The sequence below is a fragment of the Perca flavescens genome, chromosome 6, assembly GCF_004354835.1.
Source record: "Perca flavescens isolate YP-PL-M2 chromosome 6, PFLA_1.0, whole genome shotgun sequence".
Taxonomy (NCBI): domain Eukaryota; kingdom Metazoa; phylum Chordata; class Actinopteri; order Perciformes; family Percidae; genus Perca; species Perca flavescens.
Window position 1 is genome coordinate 4,395,456 of NC_041336.1, and position 26,573 is coordinate 4,422,028.

Genomic DNA, 26,573 nt, shown 5'->3' on the forward strand with positions numbered 1-26,573 from the left:
TTATGCCATACTTTTAACCTAGCCGCCTTTTAAGATCGCAAATCACCAAACTGTAAATAATTTCATCTTCAAATATATATTTGAATGTTTAAGTAGCTGATGGCTCAAGTTAACTTATCACACTCCTTTTCACAGATTGCAAAGGAGCCAATATTGCAGACATTGTGTTCATCGTTGATGAGTCGGGAAGCATTGGACAAGAAAACTTTAAGCTGGTGCGCACTTTCCTGCACTCTATTGTGAGCAGCCTGGATGTAAGAACGAATAAAGTCAGAGTGGGCATTGTTACGTACAACGAGGAGTCCACACCACAGGTCTACCTCGACACGTTCAATAACAGGGAGGAAATCCTCCAGTTCATCAATATCCTGCCTTACAGAGGAGGTGGAACAAACACTGGAGCTGCCCTAAACTTCACTCTGGACAATATCTTCATTAAAGAAAAGGGAAGCAGGAAAAGTAAGGGTGTCCAGCAGGTGGCGGTGGTGATTACAGACGGTGAATCCCAGGACAGCGTGCATGAAGCAGCAATCAGTCTCCGTCGGGATGATGTCACCGTATACTCTGTAGGAATCAAAGATGCCAACATGGAAGAACTGAGGGACATGGCGTCTCACCCCACTGATAGGCATGTTTTTAATGTGAACAGTTTCACCGAGCTGAAGTCTCTGAAGCACAGCCTGCAGAAAGTCATTTGCGAAAACATCATTGACCAAGCCAAAGTCAGTGCAAGGGAATCCGAGACGAAAAAAGGTTTGAACCACTGTTTTTTCGTAGTCTTCTTTCGTTTTGTGAATATTGAGAAGTTCAATAGACACAAAATAATCAACATTTAAATATTGGGTTAGTATTTATGTTGTAACCTGCATATTACAGGGCTTGACATTAACTTTTTGAGGCACATGTCCTTTGCACAAGTACAATTGCGTTTCACTTGTCCATGCACAAAAGTCACTTTCCAGGTAAAGATTTATCATTTTATAAAAATAAAAAAAAATCTTTTGCTAATGCAGAATTCGAATAAAACCGTTGAAAGCTTCCAAACACTATCAACATTAATAAAATTCAGTTAAAACAGTAGAAACAAATGAGTCCCAAGAATAGATTTCCCATTCAAAAAGAAAAAAAGGATCTGCAAACTCCATAATACAAAGTAATACGTTGCACGCCGGTGTGCAGAAGTTAATATATTGAGATTCTAAGTCAATAATTTAAAGTTTGTCATTACTTTCAGATTCCTAGTCAATATTCTGAGTTACTAAGTCAATATATTGAGATACTGAACCAATATTTTGAGATATTAAGTCAATATATTGAGATTCTAAGTCAATATTTTAAATGTTCTCATTACTTTGAGATTCCTAGTTTATGTTCTGAGATACTAAGAGGTAGTGGTGACTTAAACTTATACTATATCTAAAATAATTTTGTAGACATAGCAATGGATTTCGGCACTAAATGGTGTTAACTCTTTAATTATTTATACATATTTTCAAAAGGAGCACAAAAAAACAACATTATAGAACAGCTTGTTTATTGCTAAGGCAAAATTAAATGAGTTATTAAAAATGTAACAACAATAACTTATAACAATAACTTATTTCACCAGTAAGTTTCTGTTAAACAAGAAAAACGACGACTGGATTGGAAAAGGGTATTTTACAACAACTTTGAATGCAGCACGAGGCTGGTGAATTTCAAGTGAACGCAACATCTGTGTTGTTTTTCCGACGACAACAGCAGCTGCACACTGTCATACGTTCCTCTACGGTGAAATACAGACAAACTTTTACACCTTTTAGCTGTCAGCATTTTAACCGTGGTTACTCCAGCTGCTAGCTAACGGTAGGCTAACGTTACCTGCTGCCAAGGGTAGTTTTTACTACCGTGACATGCGGCGATATTTAGGTTGCCTCTAACGTCCGTTTTCGGAGCATCAGAGAGAAGCGCAGGCATTTCAGTGGCACCGAAATCCGCGTTGCAATTCGGTACGGTAGATAACGGTCGTTAAGGCAACGGTGCCGTATTAGCCATGGGTCTCTTGTTTTCTGTCAACGATGTGGCGAGGAGGTAACGTTAAGGCGGAGTTAGCAAGCTAATGTTAGCCCACTAACACCGGCTGGTTTGCCGTGCTTTGATGCTGCATTGCTTACAGAGAATGAGCTGAACAGCGGGCTGGGTCTAACGTTAGTGGCCCGTTGACCAGCTACCGCTGGGTCCGCTGCCCCGGATTGCGGGGGAAAAAATGTATTGTTTCAAATCGGTAACATAGACGTAATGAGTGGCACATAATGTGAAGTAACATGGCATTTTACTTTGTTTGAGTTTTAACTTCTCCAGTGGGGCAAGTACATTTCTCTTCCACTTGCCCTACAAAAAATCCACTTGTCCCGGACAAGCGGACAAGACTTAATGTCGAGCCCTGTATTAAATCAATGTAAGAAGAGAGTTAGAGTATGGATGAGAATGGGATGGGTGGAACAAAAAGTAATTTTGACCCAACTTAAGTTTTTGTTCCCAGAATGATCAGTCAAAGCCAGTTTGAATATTAATTTCTAGCCCTCCTCTCTGTGACTATGTGAAAAGAACTAACTCATGCAGTTGCTTTTCCTCTCCAGCATGTGTAAAAAAGGATGAAGCTGACATCTTCTTCCTGATGGACGACTCGGGAAGCATTGGGAACCGAGACTTCGAAGACATGCAGAACTTCATCATCAAGTTTTTTCAGACCTTCAATATTGGGCCAGATCATGTCCGCGTCGGGCTTGTGAAATATGCTGATGATCCAACTTTGCAATTTGACCTGACAGACTCCTCAAATGTTGATAACATGGAGACATACGTGAAGAATATTGCACATGAAGGAGGTGGGACAGAGACAGGAAAAGCCCTAAAATCCATGGGCCCACACTTTAGGAGAGCGATGCAAACTCGTGGTCACGAGGTCCCAAAGTACCTTATTGTCATCACCGATGGGGAATCCACTGATGACGTCAAGGCTCCAGCAGAAGAACTGAGGCAGCAGGGTGTCATCATCTTTGCCATCGGGGTGAAAGACTCAAACGAAGCTGATCTACTAGATATTGCAGGCGACCCCAAGAGGACTATCCAGGTCAATAATTTTGATGCCTTGAAATCCATCAACAACGACATCATCACAGACATCTGTACTGAAGATGGTAAGTAAAGGTTAACTACACTGGACTTTAAAATACATATGGCGTTTCTCCATTACATGGTACCTGCTCTTCTTTTTTTTTTTTTTTTTTTTAAAGATTATTTTTTTGGGCATTTTAGGCCTTTAATTATAGGACAGCTGAAGAAGTGAAAGGGGAGAGAGAGGGGGAATGACATGCAGCAAAGGTCCGCAGGCCGGAATCGAACCCGGGTCCGCTGCGTCGAGGTGTAAACCTCTACACATGGCCGCCCGCTCTACCAACTGAGCTATCTGGGTGCCGGTACTTGCTCTTCTTTTTGGGTTTTCCATTATGATAAAAAGTCCCTGGTACCTGCCAACAGGTACTTTATTTAGTACCACCTCTGTCGAGGTTCCAAGTGAGCTGAGGCGATACCAAAAGGTGACGTGAAAACCTGCAGAATACTGATTTGTCGGAGTGAATCGTCACTAATCACTGCGTCATCATTGCTAGCAGCCTATGTGGGTGTCCTGAACAAACCCGCCATTTTTAAATAGTTTAGCCAGCGGTGTTTTTGTTTTTTTTTGCTGCCTCCAGCTTCTTTTGAAACTAAATGTGTTTTCTGGCAAACAGCCACATGCTGAGAATCAAAAACAACACACCTTCCCACTCTGTGTGTGTGTGTGTCGCGTTATGTCACGGCAGTTTCCTGCGGCGTAGTTATGACAATCAGCCACACTCGCCTCACGCACGAGGCGGTACTAAATCTGCAATGGAAAAAGGAGAATGGGGCACCGCGGTCGCGCCAAGCCGAGTAGAGCTGGTACTAGAAGTGGGTAAGCGCCAATTGTTAGCATAAGGAGAGGGAAGGGAGTTTTTCGGCAGAAAAAAATAATTGACAATGCCATTTATAATATTACAAAATACAAAAGAAAGCCTTGAAACAGCCTTACAACCTTAGTCAACAGTTTTTAAACAACAATTGCTTACGTTGAAACATTTACAACTCACCTCAATTCAAGCTGCTCTGGGCAAATTCATGTCCACTAATGATTTTTCATAAGCTATGCCATCCAGTATAATCATCCTTGACTAGAGAATTTGGGTGAATCTCACCTTAGCTAGGTCCTTCAGTTATTTGTGCACTAATTTGGGCTACGGGGGTCATTTTAGAAGTGTTCTTTTAAGCAAAGCCTTCCAAAGGTACCAATTTTAGTTTCATTGTTTTCAATGTTGACTAAGAAGAACTAATCAGCTGCCTGTAATCTCAATGATACCCAACGACTGGGCCCTAAGGGAAGAAGAGGGGGAAAACAGGAACACCACGTTAACATTTCTGTGTTCTGTGTCCACAGCTTGCAGAGATATACAGGGCGACATATTTTTCTTAGCTGACGGTTCTGAGAGCATCTCTAAGGATGACTTCAAGAAAATGAAAGACTTCATGAAAGCCATCATCAGCAAGCCCGCCATCGAGCAGAATAAGGTCCACGTCGGTCTCATGCAGTTCAGCTCTGACAACCAGCTGGAGTTTCCCCTCAGCCGCTACTACAGCAAAGATGAAATTCTGAAAGCCATCGATGATATGACGCAGCTGGACCAAGGCACGCTCACAGGAAAGGCCCTTACTGAGGTGTCGCAGTATTTCGATAAAACCAATGGAGGGCGTCCTGACGTCAGTCAGAGGCTGATCGTGATAACAGACGGCGAGGCCAAAGACGAGGTCATAGGCCCCGCTGAGGCTCTGAGGAAAAAGGGAGTGGTAGTCTACGCCATTGGAGTGGTGGACGCCAACACCACCCAGCTGGCTGATATCAGCGGCTCAACAGACAGGGTGTATTCTGAGAAAAACTTTGATGCGCTGAAGGACTTGGAGAGCCAGGTGGCTTTGGATCTCTGTCAGAAAAGTAAGAGCAGTTTCCCCAAAAATACTTTAGAGTAACCAGTGTACTTGTTTATAAAAGCATTGCGCCCTTAGCTTAATCTAATCTAATAAAGTGTATTTCCTGAAATATTTAAACAATCTCTTAAGTTACTGACTTTATGCTCTTTCTTTTTTCTTTCAACCAGATTGTACAATAAATAATGCTGACATTATTTTCCTGGTGGACAGCTCTGAAAGCATAAATGAAATCCAGTATGGAAGCATGCGGATCTTTATGGAGTCAATAGTGAAACAAACCACAGTTGGCAAGGACATGACTCGTTTTGGGCTCATTTCCTACTCTGATTTACCCCAGTCTCATTTTTCTTTGCACGACTATAACTCCAAACGAAAAGTTCTTGCAGCAATACCAAAGGAGAAGCCAACAGAAGGAGGCACCAAGACGGGCGAGGCCTTGCAATTCTCGTTGGAGTACTTTAACGCTGCACATGGTGGCCGTAGAGCATTGAATGTTCCTCAGATTCTCATGGTGATCACAGACGGTGCTGCCAACAACCCTGACATCTTAAAGGAGCACTCTGATGCACTGCGAGCCAACGGGATCATCGTCATCAGTATTGGAGTGAAAGAAGCTAAACTTGATCAGCTGGAGACTATGGCTGGTGGCGATAAATCCAAAGTTTTCTTTGTGGACAATTTTGAGGCTCTAGAAACTCTGAACGAAAAATTGTCTTCTGCCCTCTGCAATTCCACAAAGCCAGGTAAGAGTAATGGCACACAGACTTGCAGGTTTTGCTCTATACTTTATCAACACATTCTTACTCCCAGCACGTCAAAAACTGATGCTTGGTCAGGGGCCTTTGGCGTACAAACTGAAGTGAGTAATCCCATCTGTGGTGATACTTGATGCTCTGGGTACCCCTTTTGCTGAACACACCTGATGGAGAAAATGATTGCATGCCAGATAATCTGTGGACCACAGGAGGTACATATAGTGTGTTCCATTTAAATCGGAAGTCAGAGCTGGGAATGACGTCGCACAGGAGTGGAGCAGATTCCATTCATACAAGTTAGATTTCACTGTGGGATTGCTCTTTCCAGGTTAGCCATTGTTAGCAATACCAGTTGATAACTCGGAAGCCAAAGCTTGGTATGATGTCACACCCGAATCACAAGTCGAATTTTCATTGCTCTAGCCAGGTTAGCCATTATGCATTGGGCTGTTTTTTGTGCATACAAACTCTATACATTAGCAACATGTCCACAGATAAAAGTTGGACAGTACTGTGTGTACGATTAATGATACACAGAAAGACAGGTGCTATTAAATTGTATATTACTACAGTTTTCACTACTGTGAAATGTTGGATTTCGAGGTCTGCTTTCTTAGCGTACTGTACTGTGAGGGGCTCTGACTTCCCAACTCGGAAATCTGAATTCACGGGGCATGTTTCTGACTTTGAACTTGGAAAATCTGACTTCCGAGTACAAATGGAAGCACTATCACATCACAACTACCTGTCTCTGAGGCTACATCTAGACTACTACGTTTTGGTTTTTAAGCTGCGTTTTAGGCCCAAAAAGATGAAGAGTTTTAGCTCCAGTAGCAGAAATATTCTCTGCGTATACTAACATGCCCAAAAGGCATATCTCATGACCATTCACATGTACTGGGCATGCGCATACCGGTGTAAACAGGAAGCAGCATGTATACTCCACCTAAGTGGTGGTGGTAGTTGCTTCTACTATGGAAGAACAGCATTAATGAAAAATAAGACAAGAGTTTTCCTTTTAATAAGTTTGGACCGACGATGAGGTAGAACTGTTACTAAAAGTAACACGTGATTACAAGGTGACGAAAGGCAGCAGAAAACAGAGTGGGAGTCTGTCTGACGTTACTCTGCCGTTGAAAATGATGGATGTGGTAAAAAGTAAGAGCAGGGATTTATTATTTTGGAGCGATGGCGAGGTGGAACTGAAACGTATGTAAGCTATCTAACCAATAAGACTGACTGACGTGCGTCCTTGTTTCCAAAGTTCTCCGTTTGTGTCCGTCCAGACTACAAAGAAACCCCGGAGGTTTCAAACCAAAACAGTTGCAGCAGTGTTTCCAATTGTCTTTGTCTTAGGGGCTCGGATATGCCGCAGCAGTGTGGACACGTAAATGTAAAAGATATTTGTTTTTAAACCCAAACGTTGTAGTGTAAATGGAGCCTGATATTTTGCATCTATTCATTATCAGTTTGGAGATACCACTGTAAAATGGGGAGTTGAGTATATCGTTTGCTATACAGTTATAATTCCAAGGCACATTTGTGTATTAGTAATGTAGACAAATGGCTTTCTCTTTTTTTTGCTTTGGCAGCTTGCAAGACTGGCGATATTGTCTTCCTACTTGATCGGTCTAGCAGCATCAACCAAAACGAACACAATATCATGAAGAACTTTACGACAACATTAGTCGACAGCTTTGAAGTCGGTGAAAAGTTGGTGCATATTGGACTTTGCCAGTTCAGTGACGAGCCTAATGATGAGTTTTACCTCAACAAGTATTACAATAAGGAGGATTTGAACACACAAATCCTTAAAGTGGATTACACAGGTGGAAACACCTACTTAGGGAGAGCCTTGGATCACATTAAGGAGTACTTTGAGGAGTCACAGGGCAGCCGTGACCAGGTCCCCAAAAATCTGGTGTTGATCACAGATGGTGATTCTCATGATGACGTGGAGGATGCAGCTGACGTTCTCAGGGATCTGAACATTAAGGTATTTGCCATCGGTGTTGGAGACGTCCACGACCTGCAGCTCCTGCAGATTGCTGGCACCCCAGAGAGGATGTTCACTGTGCGGAACTATGATGTTTTGCACTCTATCAAGCAAGGTGTAGTCGACGTCATGTGCGATGACCCCAATCCTCCCCCACCGTTACCGCCCACAGCATCCCCAAAACCCCCGACACCGCCGCCACCCCCAAACGACTGCACCATTGATATCGCCATAGGATTCGATATTTCTCAAAGGACCGGAGCTCCTGGTGAGGTGCTGGTCAGCGGCCAAACCAAGCTCCAGAACTTCCTGCCACAGATCCTCAATTACGTTTCCTCATTAGAAGGCCTGTGCTGTGTCGGCCCCACACCCGTCAAGCCCAACATCGCCTTCCAAGTGGTAGATAGAGATGGGCGTACCTTGTACGACACAAACTTTGAGGGCTACAGTGCGGACGTGGTGAATAAAGTCATGACCCTGCCGATGTCAGAACCTTCCTATTTCAACACTGCCATGCTAAACTCCTTCAAGGGGAGGTTCAAGATCAAGTCCAAAGCTCATGTGAAGGTGAGAGTGGCACAGCTGGCAAACCCAGAAAATCAATGAAAGAGCCACGAAATCGCTATCGCCAAACTCACCAGACCCCATGTAAATAAACAGTGATTTTATCATCGTAGAACACACTTCATTTAAAGTCATCAGAAACTAAATAAAACTACCAAAAGCCGTCTTGGTTCATCTTTCCACTGTTCCAACAATCACCACTCTGGTTTGGTTGAAATAAACCCTTAATTCACCCATTACACATGAAAATATCCTGGCTCTATACACGCTAAAAGTAGTGATTATTTACATGGAGTCTGGAGGGGTTTGGTGATGGTGATTTCGGGGCTGTTTCTTGTTAAAGGGCTGATGGAATGCAAAACCGATTTTACCTTGTCATAGTTGAATAATGACAGTTTAGTGGGTAACTAGGACATACATAGAACCTCTAAATCCCTTTGACACCTCTTTCCTCTGGACCAACTTAAAAGATTTTTGTTCACATTAGTCACTTAGACACCAATACATGGGAAAATAGGGTCCAGATTGAAATAAACCCCCAGAAAATTACCCTTTATACATATAACAAACACAAGAATGCTCATGCACATTTTAATTATCGCATCCCATGAATAATTCCTCTCTCTGAGGATACTTTTGGGGAGAAGAAACGTAGGAAAAATAATGTTTATTTGCTTTACATAAATGAGGACAAAAAAGCAGCACAGTTTCCTCCCCACTGTGAATCGCTAACATGTTTGGAATAATCTGCAGACCTGAGGGGATTCTTTCACATTAATACCAACCATAACAGTGGCCGGGTTGGCTTGGTGGGTGGAGCGGGCGCACATGTGCTGAGAGGCTTGTACCTTGACGCAGGGGTCCAGGGTTCGGGTCCGACCTGTAACAATTTCCTGCATGTCTTCCCCCTCTCTCCCCTTTTCTCACCTAGCTGTCCTGTCAATTAAAGGCGGAAAACCCCCAAAAACAAAACAAAAACACAGCCATAACACTGTCTACTAATCGCTGATCTTGTCCATCAGGTGCTGGTGATCTTCTCAGATGGACTCGATGAAGACGTGATGAAACTGGAGCATGAATCAGAGCTGCTGCGAAAGTCTGGTAAAAACTGGGCGTTGCTTCTTCTGTAAAATATGTACATATTTTATTATATAGAGCGAGGCAAATCACCCTGTCGGAGATGTTTGCTTTGCAAACTTTTTTCAATATGTACTCAATATGAGACAAAAACTGTACAAAAGACAAAACCTTGGAAAAAGATGGTAGAATGAAGGAAGGAAGGCAAGAATAGGTCAAAATAGTATCACAAACTTCAAAAACATGACATAACTTTGAAAAAACTTGTAAAAAGTAGAAGTAAGGAAACAAGAATAGGTCCAAAGAAGGCGACACAAATGCCACATTTTTGGTAGGAAAAAAAAGTCTACATAGAGGAACAATGTTCTGGACAACAGCCTTGTAACTATTAAACATTTTGTTAAATATCTCACGAACTCCCTGCAGTCCTCCAAAGTACACCTAGGGGTATACATACCCCCATTTGAGAAACACTGGTCTATATCATAGACCGTTAAAGCAATGGACACAGCGACGCCGTAGACTTCCACGGAGACCAGTGAAGGATATTAGAAGCACTTTTCCGGTGCCGGCTGAGCGTTACTGAGCAGCCTCCAACTGAGCTTGAAGACGTAGATGTGACGTGAGCAACCTGTCTGAAAGTTGTAAGTCTTCTGGTAGCTGTTGTTTCAATTGTCTCAATTATTCCTAATCTTGCAGAGGCGGAGAGCGTAGGTATACGTTAGGAGATAATATAGGCACAATACGCTAATTTTTGCCAACTTACATTGCTAGTTAACATTAGTAATTAAACTTAAACAGCGAGTGAGTCAAAACTGCCTGCGAGCTTCTCCTGTACTATACGGTAATTCCTCTGCTATACGACAGTAAGTCGCGTGGTTATGACACAATCGTTAGCCTATTTTTTACAAAACCGGTGCCATAACGTGAGATACAAGGTAATGGAGCCTTTTATACATTGTCGTGTTTATTTAGAAATAAACAATGGACAAATAGAGTCTTTAAACGCTTCAGATGTCAAGTTATTCGCTGTCAAAGTGACGCCAAAAATGAATGGCAGTCAATGCTAACGGCAGGTGATGGCTTGTTAGCCTATGAACCTCTCCATAGGAGATACGCTTTCTGGTTGCTGGCTTACCCCCTTGGTCTATATTACATCACATGTCATTTAGCTGACTGTTTTATCCAATGTGACTTAAAATTTCTATATATGTCAGAGGTTGCACGCCTCTGGAGCAACTAAGGGTTAAGTATTTTGCTCAGGGACACATTGTTTAATGTATCGCAGTGGGAATTGAACCCGGGTCTCCCACACCAAAGGCATGTGTCAAATCCACTGCACCACCACCACCCAATTTTTATGTTTTTGCGCTTTTCAATACATGCATACATGTCCCGGGACCTCCCTAGATAGATTTAATTTATGTTGTGGTATACGTCTTAAATTTCATGTCTTTAAAAAATCTTCAATTTGACGTAATTTGGTGAAACCTGCAGACACCCTGCTGTAGGACAGTGAAAATACAATCAGCTGCTGTTTACTGTGTGCAGGAGTGAGCGCCCTGCTGACGGTGGCTCTGGAGGGGGTGCGTGACCCCGCCCAGCTGCAGATGGTGGAGTTTGGCCGAGGATTCGGCTACAAGCTTCCTCTCAGAATCGGCATGCAGAGCATAGGCAGCACCATCCTCAAACAGATCGTAAGTCCGGCACGTTACAGCCAACCACATGTCAATCAGTCAATCAACATTTATTCATATCAGTCTTCACAGGAACCAGCAGGTATCCAAAGTGCACAAACAGTAAAATCAGAAAAGAATGAAACAGACATACAGTATATTCATTGTCTCTCTGTCTCTCTGTCTCTGTCTCTCTCTCTCGCTCTCTATTCTCTCTCTCTTACTGCAGGACGCGATATCAGATAGGGAGTGCTGCAACGTCATGTGCAAGTGTTCGGGATATGAAGGCATCCCTGGCCTTTGGGGCCCTCCGGGGTCAAAGGTATCTGAAATACACACCTTTTAAACTTTAAACATGATGTCAGGAACGTTTGGGAAAACGTGTTAAAAGGCTAAAAAGAAGGCTGGTCTGAGCTGAGAGCTAGCAGACACTCGCAACAGGCCCGCTTCATTTAGTCTTTAATGTAAAGTTGTTTTATTGGAAGATGCCCGCATATCCAGTGCAATTACAATATGTCAGATGCATAAATATTTCTATTTGTTCATAAATCAATGCTGACAAGCTTGATTTATTGTGATTTGAGCCAAATAAAATAAGTCAAATGACAGTGTTTTGTACTCGTACAAGTTATTTCAGAATTAAAAAGTAGTTTTAAAGGTCCTCAGCCGAGCTTATATATATATATATATATATATATATATATATATATATATATATATATAGTCTAGCTATCTAGGTGGAACTGTAACCAACCTACAGTATATCTACTGTAGCTAACCTCCCAGATGTTTTATTGCTCTATGTAAATAGTTTGTGTGTAGAAAGTAATCTTTATTTATCCTCGAGGACCCTGATTGTTTAGAGACAGATATAGAATGTCAACAATTTGACTCCATTTATTTGGCGTTTGAGAGTTTGTGTTCATGTTTCTGCCCCTGATCTTGTTGAGTGTGTTTCTCTGAACAGGGTTCGCCTGGACAGACGGGCCAGCCGGGCTTCCCGGGAGACGAGGGAGCTCCTGTAAGTGCTTCTATATTCAGGCTATCTGCACAGAGTTTACTCAGCATTTCATACCAATTTTGGTCACGGTGGGATGACACTAGGAAGAAGAGAAGGGGTGAAAAAATGCAGCTGGATTGGGTTTAGGTACAGTTGGGTTTAGGAAAAGAAGAACGGGACAGTTGGGTTTAGGTAAAGAAGAACGGGACAGTTGGGTTTAGGAAAAGAAGAACGGGACAGTTGGGTTTAGGAAAAGAAGAACGGGACAGTTGGGTTTAGGAAAAGAAGAAAGCGACGGTTGGGTTTAGGAAAAGAAGAAAGCGACGGTTGGGTTTAGGTAAAGAAGAACGGGACAGTTGGGTTTAGGTAAAGAAGAACGGGACAGTTGGGTTTAGATAAAGAAGAACGGGACAGTTGGGTTTAGGTAAAGAAGAACGGGACAGTTGGGTTTAGGTAAAGAAGAACGGGACAGTTGGGTTTAGGAAAAGAAGAAAGCGACAGTTGGGTTTAGGTAAAGAGGAACGGGACAGTTGGGTTTAGGTAAAGAAGAACGGGACAGTTGGGTTTAGGAAAAGAAGAACGGGACAGTTGGGTTTAGGTAAAGAAGAACGGGACAGTTGGGTTTAGGAAAAAAGAAAGCTTACAGTTGGGTTTAGGTAAAGAGGAACGGGACAGTTGGGTTTAGGTAAAGAAGAACGGGACAGTTGGGTTTAGATAAAGAAGAACGGGACAGTTGGGTTTAGGTAAAGAAGAATGGGACAGTTGGGTTTAGATAAAGAAGAACGGGACAGTTGGGTTTAGGTAAAGAAGAATGGGACACTTGGGTTTAGGTGAAGAAGAACGGGACAGTTGGGTTTAGGTAAAGAAGAACGGGACAGTTGGGTTTAGGAAAAGAAGAAAGCGACGGTTGGGTTTAGGTAAAGAAGAACGGGACAGTTGGGTTTAGGTAAAGAAGAACGGGACAGTTGGGTTTAGGTAAAGAAGAACGGGACAGTTGGGTTTAGGTAAAGAGGAACGGGACAGTTGGGTTTAGGAAAAGAAGAACGGGACAGTTGGGTTTAGGAAAAGAAGAACGGGACAGTTGGGTTTAGGAAAAGAAGAAGAGGTGAAGAAGAAAGGACAGTTGGGTTTAGGTAAAGAAGAAAGCAGGACAGTTGGGTTTAGGTAAAGAAGAAAGGGACAGGACAGTTGGGTTTAGGTAAAGAAGAACGGGACAGTTGGGTTTAGGAAAAGAAGAACGGGACAGTTGGGTTTAGATAAAGAAGAACGGGACAGTTGGGTTTAGGTAAAGAAGAATGGGACAGTTGGGTTTAGATAAAGAAGAACGGGACAGTTGGGTTTAGATAAAGAAGAACGGGACAGTTGGGTTTAGGTAAAGAAGAACGGGACAGTTGGGTTTAGGTAAAGAAGAATGGGACACTTGGGTTTAGGTGAAGAAGAACGGGACAGTTGGATTTAGGTAAAGAAGAAAGCGACGGTTGGGTTTAGGTAAAGAGGAACGGGACAGTTGGGTTTAGGTAAAGAAGAACGGGACAGTTGGGTTTAGGTAAAGAGGAACGGGACAGTTGGGTTTAGGTAAAGAGGAACGGGACAGTTGGGTTTAGGAAAAGAAGAACGGGACAGTTGGGTTTAGGTAAAGAAGAACGGGACAGTTGGGTTTAGGTAAAGAAGAATGGGACAGTTGGGTTTAGATAAAGAAGAACGGGACAGTTGGGTTTAGGTAAAGAAGAACGGGACAGTTGGGTTTAGGTAAAGAGGAACGGGACAGTTGGGTTTAGGTAAAGAGGAACGGGACAGTTGGGTTTAGGAAAAGAAGAACGGGACAGTTGGGTTTAGGAAAAGAAGAACGGGACAGTTGGGTTTAGGTGAAGAAGAACGGGACAGTTGGATTTAGGTAAAGAAGAACGGGACAGTTGGGTTTAGGTAAAGAGGAACGGGACAGTTGGGTTTAGGTAAAGAGGAACGGGACAGTTGGGTTTAGGAAAAGAAGAACGGGACAGTTGGGTTTAGGAAAAGAAGAACGGGACAGTTGGGTTTAGGTAAAGAAGAACGGGACAGTTGGGTTTAGGTAAAGAAGAATGGGACAGTTGGGTTTAGGTGAAGAAGAACGGGACAGTTGGGTTTAGGTAAAGAGGAACGGGACAGTTGGGTTTAGGAAAAGAAGAACGGGACAGTTGGGTTTAGGAAAAGAAGAACGGGACAGTTGGGTTTTCCCAACACACTTTTTTTCCCGACGTTTTCAAGAAGGAATGAAAGAGGGAGGCTGTGTTCACAAGTCCTCCACCGCTGGAACACTTTGGGAAAATCTTATTTTGCACGGTTACATGTAAACAGGAATATTAGTGGAATATTCTCTTCATTAGCCATTGTAAACAGCTTAGAGGAATTTTCAGAATAAGAGCAAAATCTTGAATATTATGTGCATGGAAACATGTTAGCTGCACCTGTTGGTAGCTTCTGGACTCTAGTGTAAACTGCTGTGTCCCAGCTCGCTGCGTTTATGTTTTTGCTGTGTCACTCCTTGCTGTGTTTGTGTTTCTGCTGTGTCACTGCTCGCTGTGTTTGTGTGTCGCAGGGTGAGCGAGGGTCGCCTGGACCCGTCGGACTGCAGGGCATCGAGGGTTGTCCCGGAACCAGAGGACAAAAGGTTTTTATATCATTTTAATCAAGGGGGGGTCAAAGTTAGCACCATAAACCAGTCAAATGCTGCTAAAAATATGTAAGTGGCGGGTAGAATTGAATCGGGACTAAATCTTATCGTTCCAGACCAAAAAGGAAGTTTCCTGTGACACATGGCTTAACAATGTTGATAATTATTCTGAGGATGTGTTTTTGTGTCCTGTCAGATTTTGTCCATGTGTTTAAATCCTGTTGTTTTTGTCTGCAGGGCTACAGAGGAGTCTCGGGCAACAGGGTGAGTGACTCTGCAGGAATGTAAAGTCTTTAAGGCGAAGAAATGAACGTGCATTTTGGACAAAGATAAATATTTTAGTTTGGAGATAAATAGTTTAGTTTGGTTAGTTTGGTCTTATTAACGGAGCAGATATATAAGCAGAGATATGTTTTTGAAGAGGCAGCAGTCGTGATAAGTAGTGTTTTATGGGGATTTCTTGTGTGATTTTTATTGTGTGGGTTTTGCATTTTAAGGTGTGGATCTATTGGTGAGATTTTGTTCTCTACTGTCTTTTATTTAAAGTGCTCATATTATGCTCATTCTCAGGTATATCACAATGGGTTGACATGGTTTAATTTTCAAAAAACACCATATTTTTTCATGTTTTTGTTGCCTTTTCTTTATTTATTTTTGGCAACATTTTTGGTACCTTTTCCATTTTTTCATGCCTTTTCTGACATTTGTCGCCTTTTGACGTTGAGGTTTTTTTTCGAGGTTTTTGATGCTTTTTTTCCCAACGTTTTTGTGTTTTTTTTTGAGTTTTTTTTCCCCCAAATTTTTGCAGACATGTCCCGGGACCTCCTGAGATAGTTGGAGATCTCAATCCCCCCCCTGGATGTTGAAACCAAAGTTACGCCCTTGCTTGTACCTATAAAAATAAACATTAAAAACAAAGATGTGACGGTTGATTCTTGCTGCAGGGGGAGAACGGAGAAGATGGACTGGACGGAATCGATGGAGAGCAGGTACGGATGAATGCCGATGTTCATTTCTCCCAAATTTCAGATCACATTGCTGCTATCAGGGCTTAACCTAACTTTGTGGAAGACTTAGGTTTGCGTATTTGGCGGGGGATTCAGGCGTCCTTCTTCAAGAAAATGTTACATTTTTCAATATAAAAAGCAATTCACAGGTAAAGTGACGCTATACCCCGTTACAGTCAGTCTGCAGTAGAAGGTCTGCATGGAGTCTATGGGTGCAGAATTCTCCAGATTCTCGCATATATTGCACAAATTAGTGTTAACACACCACTCCAAGCGGAAAAATATTCTGCAAATTTTCATTCTGGATCACCGCTGAATCCATGTGGGTCGGGTTATAAGATACAGTATAGTTCATAGAAGTGCTGTCAAACGATTAAAATATTTAATCGGGATTAATCACATTAATGTCATAGTTAACTCGCAATTAATTGCATATTTTTATCTATTCTAAATGTCCCTTGATTTCTTTTTGTCCCATTATTTTTTCTCATTTTAATGCTCTCATCAACATGGAGAAGTGGATCGGCTCGCTTTGTGCTTTTGTCGCCTGGCTTTGACGAGGGGGGCGGAGAATTGGCATCAGCTGTGTGCTCGGCCATCAGCTATGTGCTTGGCCATTAGTCCACACAAGTTGCATTGTAATAATAACAGAGTATAGTATATTGCAGTATATGAAATGTATTGTTGGTTGTGTGTCTTCAGGGACTGACGGGAACAAATGGAGCTAAAGGACCGAGAGGAGACCCAGGAAACCCAGTAAAAACTAATATATTTATGTAGATTTCCCTGCATGGAGGTACTTTGTGTTTGAGCTGCGGAGGGATTATTGTTTTCATATTTATCAAAGATTTAATCTGGATTAAGTGTGATGAAGAGAAGAGAATGCGTTCATTAGAGCTGCAACGATTAGTCCAGCCAATAACTATTCTGATCATCGTTAAAAGACATTTTTAATGCAAGAAATGGCACAGCCTCTTAAATATGGAGATTGTTCTGCTCTTTTCATTTTTTATATCATATTAAGGTGAATATATTTAAGTTTTGGACAAAACTAGACATTTACAGACATCAGTTTGGACATTTCAACGATTAATCAAGAAAAATAATCCGCAGATTAATCGTTGAGTTGCAACCCTAATAACCATAGAAAATAATTCAAATAAAATATATTTTATACTGGCATAACATTGTATTATTAATTATTACACCTGTTTCTGTGTTATTGCAAATATTGTAGTTGTTTTGTCGACATTTAAAAAAGTGTTAATGTCTCGTTCTCACTGTTTGGATGGGAGGCGTTGACCTCTGACCCCCGGCTGGATGATTGACAGGTTGATGTGTCATCCTCAGGGTATCCCGGGTATCAGAGGGGAGGCGGGGCCAAAAGGAGAGCGAGGACTCAGAGGAGATCCGGTGAGTCCCAACATTTCCTCTCTCTCGCTCTCTCTGTCTCTCTCTTTCTGTCTCTCGCTCTCTCTGTCTGTCTGTCTGTCTGTCTCTCTCTCTCTCTCTTTCTCTTTCTCTCTCTGTCAGGGGGAATGAGAGGGGGAAACAGAAAAATATATTCCTTTTTAAACCCAAAACGTAGCAATGTAAATGTAGCCCTAGTCTGCACATATGGATGTTGCTGTGAAAATAACATTCACTCTTAATGTTTACAGTAGAAAAACAGAAGGGTTTAATGGGCTCATAACACCCCCACACACATCTGACACATCATATTAACAAACACTTACAACTAAAAGAAAAGTCGAGCGCGGCTCCGCCAAACCATGTTGTAACTTCTTGAGAAAATTGGCCAACAGATACACAATCAGCTTCCAGTTTTTGGCAGAGCTCTGCATCTCCTTCTCACACAGACGCTTTTGTTTCTCAGCTCGTCCTCTGAGTCTCTTTAGACTTTCCATCCATCGTCTTTGCAGTAACATCCTGTTTACAGAAGGCCTTTCTGAAATGGCTTAATGTCAATTAGAATGAAATCTAGGATCAACTCTGTTTTCTGCTAGAAAGCCCCACAGCCAATCACAGCTGGGGGCTCCATTTTAGGAAGCGGTGCAGAGTTTATCTTCACAAACCGAGTTCAGACTGTGTGTCTTTGTGTGTGGTCGGACAGGGGGATCCGGGGGCTGATAACACCAACAGAGGACCCAAAGGAGAGCGAGGCTACCCAGGTTTACCGGTGAGAATCAAACACATTGCATCTGTGCTGATGGCATCAAGTCAACTACAAGTCCCACAAAGCATTGCTGTAACAACCATCCAATCAGAGACAGGAGTTGTGATCCTGTGATGATTGAACATATATATATATATATATATATATATTAGGGCTGTCAATCGATTAAAAAATGTAATTGAATTAATTACATACTCTGTGATTAATTAATCGAAATTAATCGCATACATAATTAACGGTGCCTGAACCGATACTTTTTAAGAAAGTAAAAAAAGAAAAGAAAAAAGAAGGGTACTAAACAACAGTCGGTGACATTAAAGAAGGGCTTGTTTATTGCTAAGGCCATATGGTCAAAATTAAATGATTTGACAATAATCTATAACAATAACTTATTTCACTAGCAAATTGCTGTTGAACGACAAAAACGACCACCAGATGGGAAAAGGACATTTACAATAACTTCAAATGCACCACGAGGCTGTAGTTTACCAGTTTCATTGAACGCACCATCTGTGTTGTTTTCCCGACGGCAGCTGCACTAGAAATCTAGACGCACCCTAGTGGCAGCTGGCTGGTCAGGCTAGCAGACTGTTACATACCGGCGTTGAATCATCTACAGTAAAACACAGTCAAACTTTACACCGTTTAGCGTTAGCTGTTAGCATTTTAACAGTGTTTAATCCAGCTACTAGCTAGCGGTAGGCTAACGTTAGCTGCTGTTGAGTATAGTGTTAACTAGCGTCCCGTGCAGCGGTGTTTGTGTTGCCTGTATCGTCCGTCTCAGAGCATCAGAGAGAAGAGCAGACATATCAGGGGCACCAGATTTCGGTAGCCAGGGTTGGCAGGAAGAAGTAACAAGTAGCTACATGTTCCAATCAATGATCCAGGCAACACATCCTCGTCTCCCTCCTTCATTTTACAGTCGAATGGTGGCTAGAACGGCTCCGGGTCAAATGTCAATATGGAATGGATTAATCTGCGTTATTTTTTTGAACGCGTTATTTTTTCTCCGATTAATTAATCGAAATTAACGCGTTATTTTGACAGCCCTAATATATATATATAAACATATATATATATATATATGTATGTGTGTGTGTGTGTAAATATATATACGTATATGTATATGTACAAATATACACTGCCTTTGGCTTCAGGGAAGTTAATCCTTCTTTTAAGCAAACATAAAGCTAAGTGATGCTAGCTTGTGCCAGGTAAAGTATTTTTAATTTAAAGTCATTAGTAATATATCCGTATGATGCTGAAAATTATGTTTGTACAAACGTATAATAATCGTATTGAATCAAATGTTACACTGTAGAAAGTCTGCATCTTAACTTTTAACCTGTCATGAGTCCTGAATCCTATTTAGTTAAAGAAAATTTTTTATCACAATGTGTTCAAATCCACAGGGTTCCCCGGGACGGGACGGGGAGCCAGGTGATGAAGGAGACGCAGGAAACCCGGTGAGATTACTAACACACACACACACACACACACACACACACACACACACACACACACACATACAGTGGGGGAAATAAGTATTTGACCCCTTGCTGATTTTGCAGGTTTGCCCACTTACAAAGAATGCAAAAATCTACAATTTTAATCACATGTACATTGTAACAGTGAAAGACAGAATCCCAAAGAAAATTCCAGAAAATCACATCATATGAATTTATTAAAATTGATAACCATCTGATGAGGAAAAACAAGTATTTGACCCCCTGGACAAACAGCATGTTAATATTTTGTAGAAAAGCTATTATTGGCCAGCTCAGATGTCAAACGGTTTTTATAGTTGGTGACAAGGTTTGTGCACATTTCGGCAGGGATGTTGGCCCACTCCTCCCTGCAGACAGCCTCCAAATCATTCAGGTTCCGAGGTTGTCGCCTGGCAACTCAAATTTTAAGCTCCCTCCAAAGATTTTCAATCGGATTCAGGTCTGGAGACTGGCTAGGCCACTCCAGAACCTTGATGTGCTTCTTCTTCAGCCACTCTTTTGTTGCTTTGGCGGTGTGCTTAGGGTCGTTGTCGTGCTGAAACACCCATCCTCGACCCATCTTCAGCTCTCTCACTGAGGGAAGGACATGTCGGTCCAGAATTCCACGATACATGGCCCCGTCCATCCTCCCCTCAATACGATGGAGTTGTCCCGTCCCTTGGCTGAAAAGCACCCCCAAAGCATGATGTTGCCACCCCCATGCTTGACGGTGGGGATGGTGTTCTTTGGGTTGTACTCGGTGTTCTTTGCCCTCCAAACACGACAAGTTGAAAAGTTCTATTTTGGTCTCATCTGACCACATCACCTTCTTCCAGGCCTCTTCTGAGTCGTCCAGGTGGTGAATGGCGAACTTCATGCGGGCCTGTACATGTTTCTTCTTGAGCAGGGGGACCTTGCGTGCGCTGCAGGATTTCAACCCATGACGGCGTAGTGTGTTACCAACCGTTTCTTTTGTAACTGTGGTCCCAGCTGCCTTCAGTTGATTCATCAGTTCCCCCCTTGTGGTTTTGGGATGATTCCTCACAGTTCGCATGATCAGGGACACCCCACGAGGCAAGATCTTGTGTGGAGGCCCAGACCGAGGGAGTTTGGCGGTGGTGTGGTGCTTCTTCCATTTCCTGATAACTGCACCGACAGTTGATCTTTTCTCTCCAAGTTGCTTTCCGATTCTCTTGTAGCCCATCCCAGCCTTGTGCAGATCAACAATCTTGTCCCTGATGTCCGTAGAAAGCTCTTTGGTCTTGCCCATGGTGGTGAAGTTGGATGCTGGTTGTTTGGGTGTTGACAGATGTCTTTTATACAGGTAACGAGGTGAGGCAGGTGTATTTGATGTAGATAATTGGTTCGGATTGGGGCTGTGTCTTAAAGAAAGACTAACTGGCTTGTAGGAGCCAGAATACTTGCTGTTTGTCCAGGGGTCAAATACTTGTTTTTCCTCATCAGATGGTTATCAATTTTAATAAATTCATATGATGTGATTTTCTGGAATTTTCTTTGGGATTCTGTCTTTCACTGTTAGAATGTACATATGATTAAAATTGTAGATTTTTGCATTCTTTGTAAGTGGGCAAACCTGCAAAATCAGCAAGGGGTCAAATACTTATTTCCCCCACTGTATATGTATGTGTGTGTGTGTATGTGTGTGTGTATATATATATATATATATATATATATATATATATATATATATATATATATATATATATATTTGTTATTCATTATTTTATTTGTGTATACCGCATTGACCCAAACATAAGACGATCCCGATAATAGGACCACAAAATAAAGAAAATGTTTGGTGATGGTGATTTTGGGGCTGTTTCAGTGTTGAACAAAAAGTGCGTCCACTAAAAGTTCTGTTGTTGCCGCTGACAGACTCAGATTATTATTCTAAGTGTCTGACAACATTATGGAAAAGATCCCTACAGAGATAGACCTTTTAGTTAAAGAGTAAGATCCTTTTAGTTTAACATGAAACAGCCCTGACATCACCATCACCAAACTCCACCAGACTCCATGTAAATAATCAGGACTTTTAGCGTGTATAGAGCCAGCATATCTCCACCAGACTCCATGTAAATAATCAGGACTTTTAGCGTGTATAGAGCCAGCATATCTCCACCAGACTCCATGTAAATAATCAGGACTTCTAGCGTGTATAGAGCCAGCATATCTCCACCAGACTCCATGTAAATAATCAGGATTTATAGCGTGTATAGAGCCAGCATATCTCCACCAGACTCCATGTAAATAATCAGGACTTCTAGCGTGTATAGAGCCAGCATATCTCCACCAGACTCCATGTAAATAATCAGGATTTATAGCGTGTATAGAGCCAGCATATCTCCACCAGACTCCATGTAAATAATCAGGACTTCTAGCGTGTATAGAGCCAGCATATCTCCACCAGACTCCATGTAAATAATCAGGACTTCTAGCGTGTATAGAGCCAGCATATCTCCACCAGATTCCATGTAAATAATCAGGACTTTTAGCGTGTATAGAGCCAGCATATCTCCACCAGACTCCATGTAAATAATCAGGACGTTTAGCGTGTATAGAGCCAGCATATCTCCACCAGACTCCATGTAAATAATCAGGACTTTTAGCGTGTATAGAGCCAGCATATCTCCACATGTAAATGGGTGAATTAAGGGTTTATTTCAACCAAACCAGAGTGGTGATTGATGGAACAGTGGAAAGATGAACCAAGACGGCTTTTGCTAGTTTTATTTTGATTCTGTTGACTTTAAATAAAGTTTGTTTTACGATGATAAAAGTAGTGATTATTTGCATGGAGTCTGGTGGTGGATGGAGCCAGGATCTTACTCTTTAACTAAAATGTCTATCTCCGTAGGGATCCTTTCCATAATGTTGTCAGACACTTATAATACTAATAATAATCTGAGTCTGTCAGCGGCAAAAACAGAACTTTTAGTGGACGCTAACTGAAGCTGAACATTTGCCTGTTAACGTTACATTGCAGGTTGTTTTCTTGCTATATACTGGACCAAAAGCTCCACAAAGGCTCATATGAGTACATACTGTATGTGCAATGCCTTTTTTATGTGTGTTTTTTAAATCTTTATATTGTTTTTTTTATCTTGTTGTTATTTAGTTATTGACAATAAAGTATCTTGAATATTGAAAGTTACCCTTTAATGTTGTCACGGTGAATAATATCTGTAACTGTTTTCTGCTGCGCAGGGTCCAGATGGAAGAAGAGGCTCCGGGGGAGGAAAGGTACGAGAGGAAGTAAAAAAACACTTGATTCTGTGAGCAAAGGTTCAACACAAATTCTACTTGCCCAACCAAGTTTTTTTTTTCTCCAGGACAAACATGAAAAAAAAGTTTGAAAAAACGGGAAAAAAAAATATAGAAAAACTCTCAAAGTTTGGGAAAAAAACCGTCAACAAAGCGTGAAAAAAACCCCATTAAAAAAGCGGCAATAATGTGGGGCGTCTGTGTAGTTTACCGGGTGGAGCGTGCGCCCCATGTACAGAGGCTCAGTCCTCAACGCATTGGCCGCGGGTTCAATTCCGACCTGCGGCCCTTTGCTGCAAGTCATTCTCCCCTTTCTCTCCCCCTTTCCTGTCTTCAGTTGTCCCATCTAATAAAGGCCTAAAATGCCCAAAACATAATCTTAAAAAGCAGCATTCAGATCAAATGATTATGATTCGATGACGCCCAAACGGGCAAGTAATAATTATATGTTATATTTACTTTACCGTTGTGGTGTTTTACTTTCCCGGGGCCTGGCAGAACTGGCATCAATGCTTCGATTTGATTGGATGACATACTTGGTCTGATCAAGCCTTTCATTCACCCTAAAAGAACTCATCTTAACCCAGTAAGTTTACAGGAGAGACTCGCAGTCACTCTGAGAGTCCTGGCATCCTGTTGCCCTTGAGCTCGTTCGTGCTTCCTGTTTTTGCTTTGCACGGCGCTGAAAAAAACAGAGAGGTGCACGCCCTCTGGTCGTGTCATTTTGACGTCACATTGGCGCGTGCCAGCGCGTGCCAGCTCGGCTACAGCGACAACGGTTTGTGTGTCCGCTCCACGCTGAAATACTCTTTTTAAACCGTGTTTGTGTTTCCAGGGTGAACCGGGACCGCCGGGAGAGCAAGGACTTCCAGGCAGCCCAGGAGCCGCTGGTCCACAGGTGAGTGACGAGCATGAAGCCAGATCAACAAGAGGCCGCGTTCAGTCCCGACAAAATGTTGCAACGCGTTGTTTTTATAACTGAAACGGGGGTGCGTTGAACCCCCCTGCTGTGTGCTTAACGACGAGTTTACTACAAACACGTCTCTGCTGATTAGTTATCACCTGTGACCAAAGAAAAAAAACTGGGCTTTTTCAGAAGTAGCTCCACTTTAGGAAGCGGTGCAGAGTTTATCTTCACAAACAGAGTTCAGACTGTGTGTCTTTGTGTGTAAGGCATAATTTATGGTGGGGGGGGGGGGTGTATTAATCAAAACTAGGCTTTTTCAGAAGTTTCACTGAGTTGTGGTTGTGATGGAAAATGAACCTGAATTAAAAAAAAAAATAGTACACAAGTAAATGTTGCACTACAAGTTTGCAGCTGTCATTGTGTTCATGCAAATATCAATCTACACATTTGTGAATATTCTTTCTGTGACTTCACATTCAAAATACAGGTGTGTGAATATTTTCTACAAGGGCATATTTCAATTTACAAGTTCAGATTTTTTTTACAAACTGTGTTTTTTTTCTTTGTGCGACTTCAAATTCAGATCACTTGTGTGTGAATATTTTTTACAAGTGAAAATTTTAACATACAAGTTCAATGGTGGAACTCACCATTATGGATCATTTTATTTCTAGAGTTTATAGCTGACTTCTCTATTGGCTGCTGAAACAGCTGACGTCCCTTGTGTTCTGCGACTTGAACAGCTGAAAGTCTAGACCCCGATTATAAGACGACTTTTTCAGTACCCTGGAAATCCAGAGTTCTCGCGAGAGCACAATTTGAATTTGCTCAGCGAGTCTCTGGCATTCAGTAATGATGCTCATTAACTATTCCCTTGTAGCCGAGCGGCACCAATCACATCGGCGTATCTGATATAGGCGTGCCAGAGGCAAGCTAAACAGATGACGACAGCACTGCAACGTCCAAGTCATTAGTAAACATTGCGAGATGGCTACGGATGAACACAAGTTGTTTGAAACGGCTTTCGGCGCCACAATGAACAAGTTCGACTTGGCTTTTTATCTAAAAGAGGAACAGAAGACGGCGCTCAAATCGTTCCTTTGCAAAACGGACGTTTCTGCTGTTTTGCCGACAGGATACGGCAAGAGTTTAATCTACCAGTTAGTTCCGCTGGTAGCTAAGAGTTTAATCTACCAGTTAGCTACTCTGGTAGCTAAAAGTTTAATCTACAAATTAGCTCCTCTGGTAGCTAAGATTTTAATCTACCAGTTAGCTCCGCTGGTAACTAAGCGTATGGGGCTCTGGATACGTCTCCCCATGTATTGTTTTGATTGGTCGTAGTGTTATCCAATTGCGTGCAGTGAGATTTTCAAATGCATGCTTGGTGCCGCCCCTCGAGTTGGGCCATTTTCATTACTCATTGCCAGACCCTCAATCTTTCGGATTTGGGTCGGGATTTCCAGGCTACTTTTTCAGACTTTTTTCTGGGAAGGTCTTATATTCGGACCAATATGATATATACTCAACATCATGTATTTTCCATTTCTCCTAACCAGGAGTATAAATAACACACAACACGTGTCCTTAACCTAAACCAGTCTGTTGTCTCTGCAGGGACGCAGGGGAGGAAACGGAGAACCTGGACCGAAAGGAATCTCTGGCTTCCCTGGACCTCAGGTCGGTACATCACCCCACCATCGTCCACTTCATTATTCATACTTATTTATATTAATAACTGATATAAGTTTTGAATTGAACTTCACAATGTGACAGTAATTAACGCAGCAAACGCTGGATAGTGTCTCCTCTCTTCTCTTGTTTCATCTCCTCTCTTGTCTCCTCGCCCTCTCCTTCTCTCCTATCCTTGTCTCCTCTCCTCTCCTCTCTTGTCTCATCTCCTCTCCTCTCTTGTCTCCTCTCTTGTCTCCTCTTCTTCTCTGCTCTTGTTTCTTCTCTCCCTCTCCTTCTCTTCTCTTTTGTGTCATGTCCTTCTCTCCTCTCGTCTCCTCTCGTCTCCTCTCCCTCTCCTCTTTCGTCTCATCTTCCTCTCCTTCTCTCCTCTCTTGTCTCTTCTCCTTCTCTCCTCTCTTTTCTCCTCTCCTCTACTCTCTTGTCTCCTCTCCTTCTTTCCTTTCTTGTCTCCTCTCCTTCTCCCCTCTCTTGTCTCCTCTCTCTCTCCTCTCTCTCTCCTTCTCTTCTCTTTTGTCTCATCTCCTTCTCTCCTCTCATGTCTCCTCTCCCTCTCCTCTTTCGTCTCATCTTCCTCTCCATCTCTCCTCTCCTCTCCCCTCTTGTCTCCTCTCCTTCTCTCCTCTCTTGTCTCCTCTCTTGTGTCCTCTCCTTCTCTCCTCTCTTGTCTCTTCCCCTTCTTTCCTTCTCTCCTCTCTTGTCTCCTCTCCTTCTCTCCTCTGACTCTTGGTTTTTCTGCAGGGTGGACCGGGACCAGCTGGAGACCCGGGACAACCTGGACGTCGCGGCGCTAACGGACCGAAGGTGTGTGACCTCATCTTGTGTTGGATTGTAACTTTTAACAGGGTCTAAAAAAGTCTAAAATGTAATCATCTAAATTTCAGGTCGTGAAGTATTGTGTTCTAGGTCTTGACAGGCTTACTGAAATGTTTTTCTTTTATTCTGTGGTGATGTAGTTCTTTCTTTCGCTCGTCCAAATATAATTTGCTGTATATGTACAGATCATTATCACTCTGTGTCGCTTTTTTTCAATTTGAATACATTCATTCACTTTGCAAGTACTCAGCATTTTGTTGTACTTTTATGTTGTGATGTAGATGTTAAATTCCATTCATAAAGGTCTTAAAAAGTCTGAAATTAAGTTGAAAATACAGTAAATGTGCATCTCCCTTTGTGTCCATCCAGACTACAAAACAAACCAAAACGGGGGCAGCAGTGTTTCCAAATGTTAGTCTTAGGGACTCGGAAACTGCGGAGTATGCAA

General features: G+C 42.2%; 1 protein-coding gene across 4 annotated transcripts in view; it reads left to right on the top strand.

Annotated features, from left to right (window-relative positions):
- LOC114556932 (collagen alpha-6(VI) chain) overlaps nt 1-26,573 on the top strand; it is a 69,232-nt gene that overhangs the window by 16,669 nt on the left and 25,990 nt on the right. For all 4 annotated transcript variants that reach the window (XM_028580078.1, XM_028580077.1, XM_028580076.1 and 1 more), the window contains 20 exons: nt 136-753; nt 2,619-3,179; nt 4,493-5,044; nt 5,208-5,783; nt 7,388-8,358; nt 9,378-9,456; nt 10,984-11,129; nt 11,338-11,430; nt 12,076-12,129; nt 14,684-14,755; nt 14,996-15,022; nt 15,703-15,747; nt 16,468-16,521; nt 17,116-17,178; nt 17,879-17,944; nt 19,354-19,407; nt 22,657-22,692; nt 23,549-23,611; nt 25,235-25,297; nt 26,051-26,113. In XM_028580078.1, the coding sequence (XP_028435879.1) occupies nt 136-753; nt 2,619-3,179; nt 4,493-5,044; nt 5,208-5,783; nt 7,388-8,358; nt 9,378-9,456; nt 10,984-11,129; nt 11,338-11,430; nt 12,076-12,129; nt 14,684-14,755; nt 14,996-15,022; nt 15,703-15,747; nt 16,468-16,521; nt 17,116-17,178; nt 17,879-17,944; nt 19,354-19,407; nt 22,657-22,692; nt 23,549-23,611; nt 25,235-25,297; nt 26,051-26,113 (4,256 nt within the window). The remainder of the gene's footprint in view (nt 1-135; nt 754-2,618; nt 3,180-4,492; nt 5,045-5,207; nt 5,784-7,387; nt 8,359-9,377; nt 9,457-10,983; nt 11,130-11,337; nt 11,431-12,075; nt 12,130-14,683; nt 14,756-14,995; nt 15,023-15,702; nt 15,748-16,467; nt 16,522-17,115; nt 17,179-17,878; nt 17,945-19,353; nt 19,408-22,656; nt 22,693-23,548; nt 23,612-25,234; nt 25,298-26,050; nt 26,114-26,573) is intronic.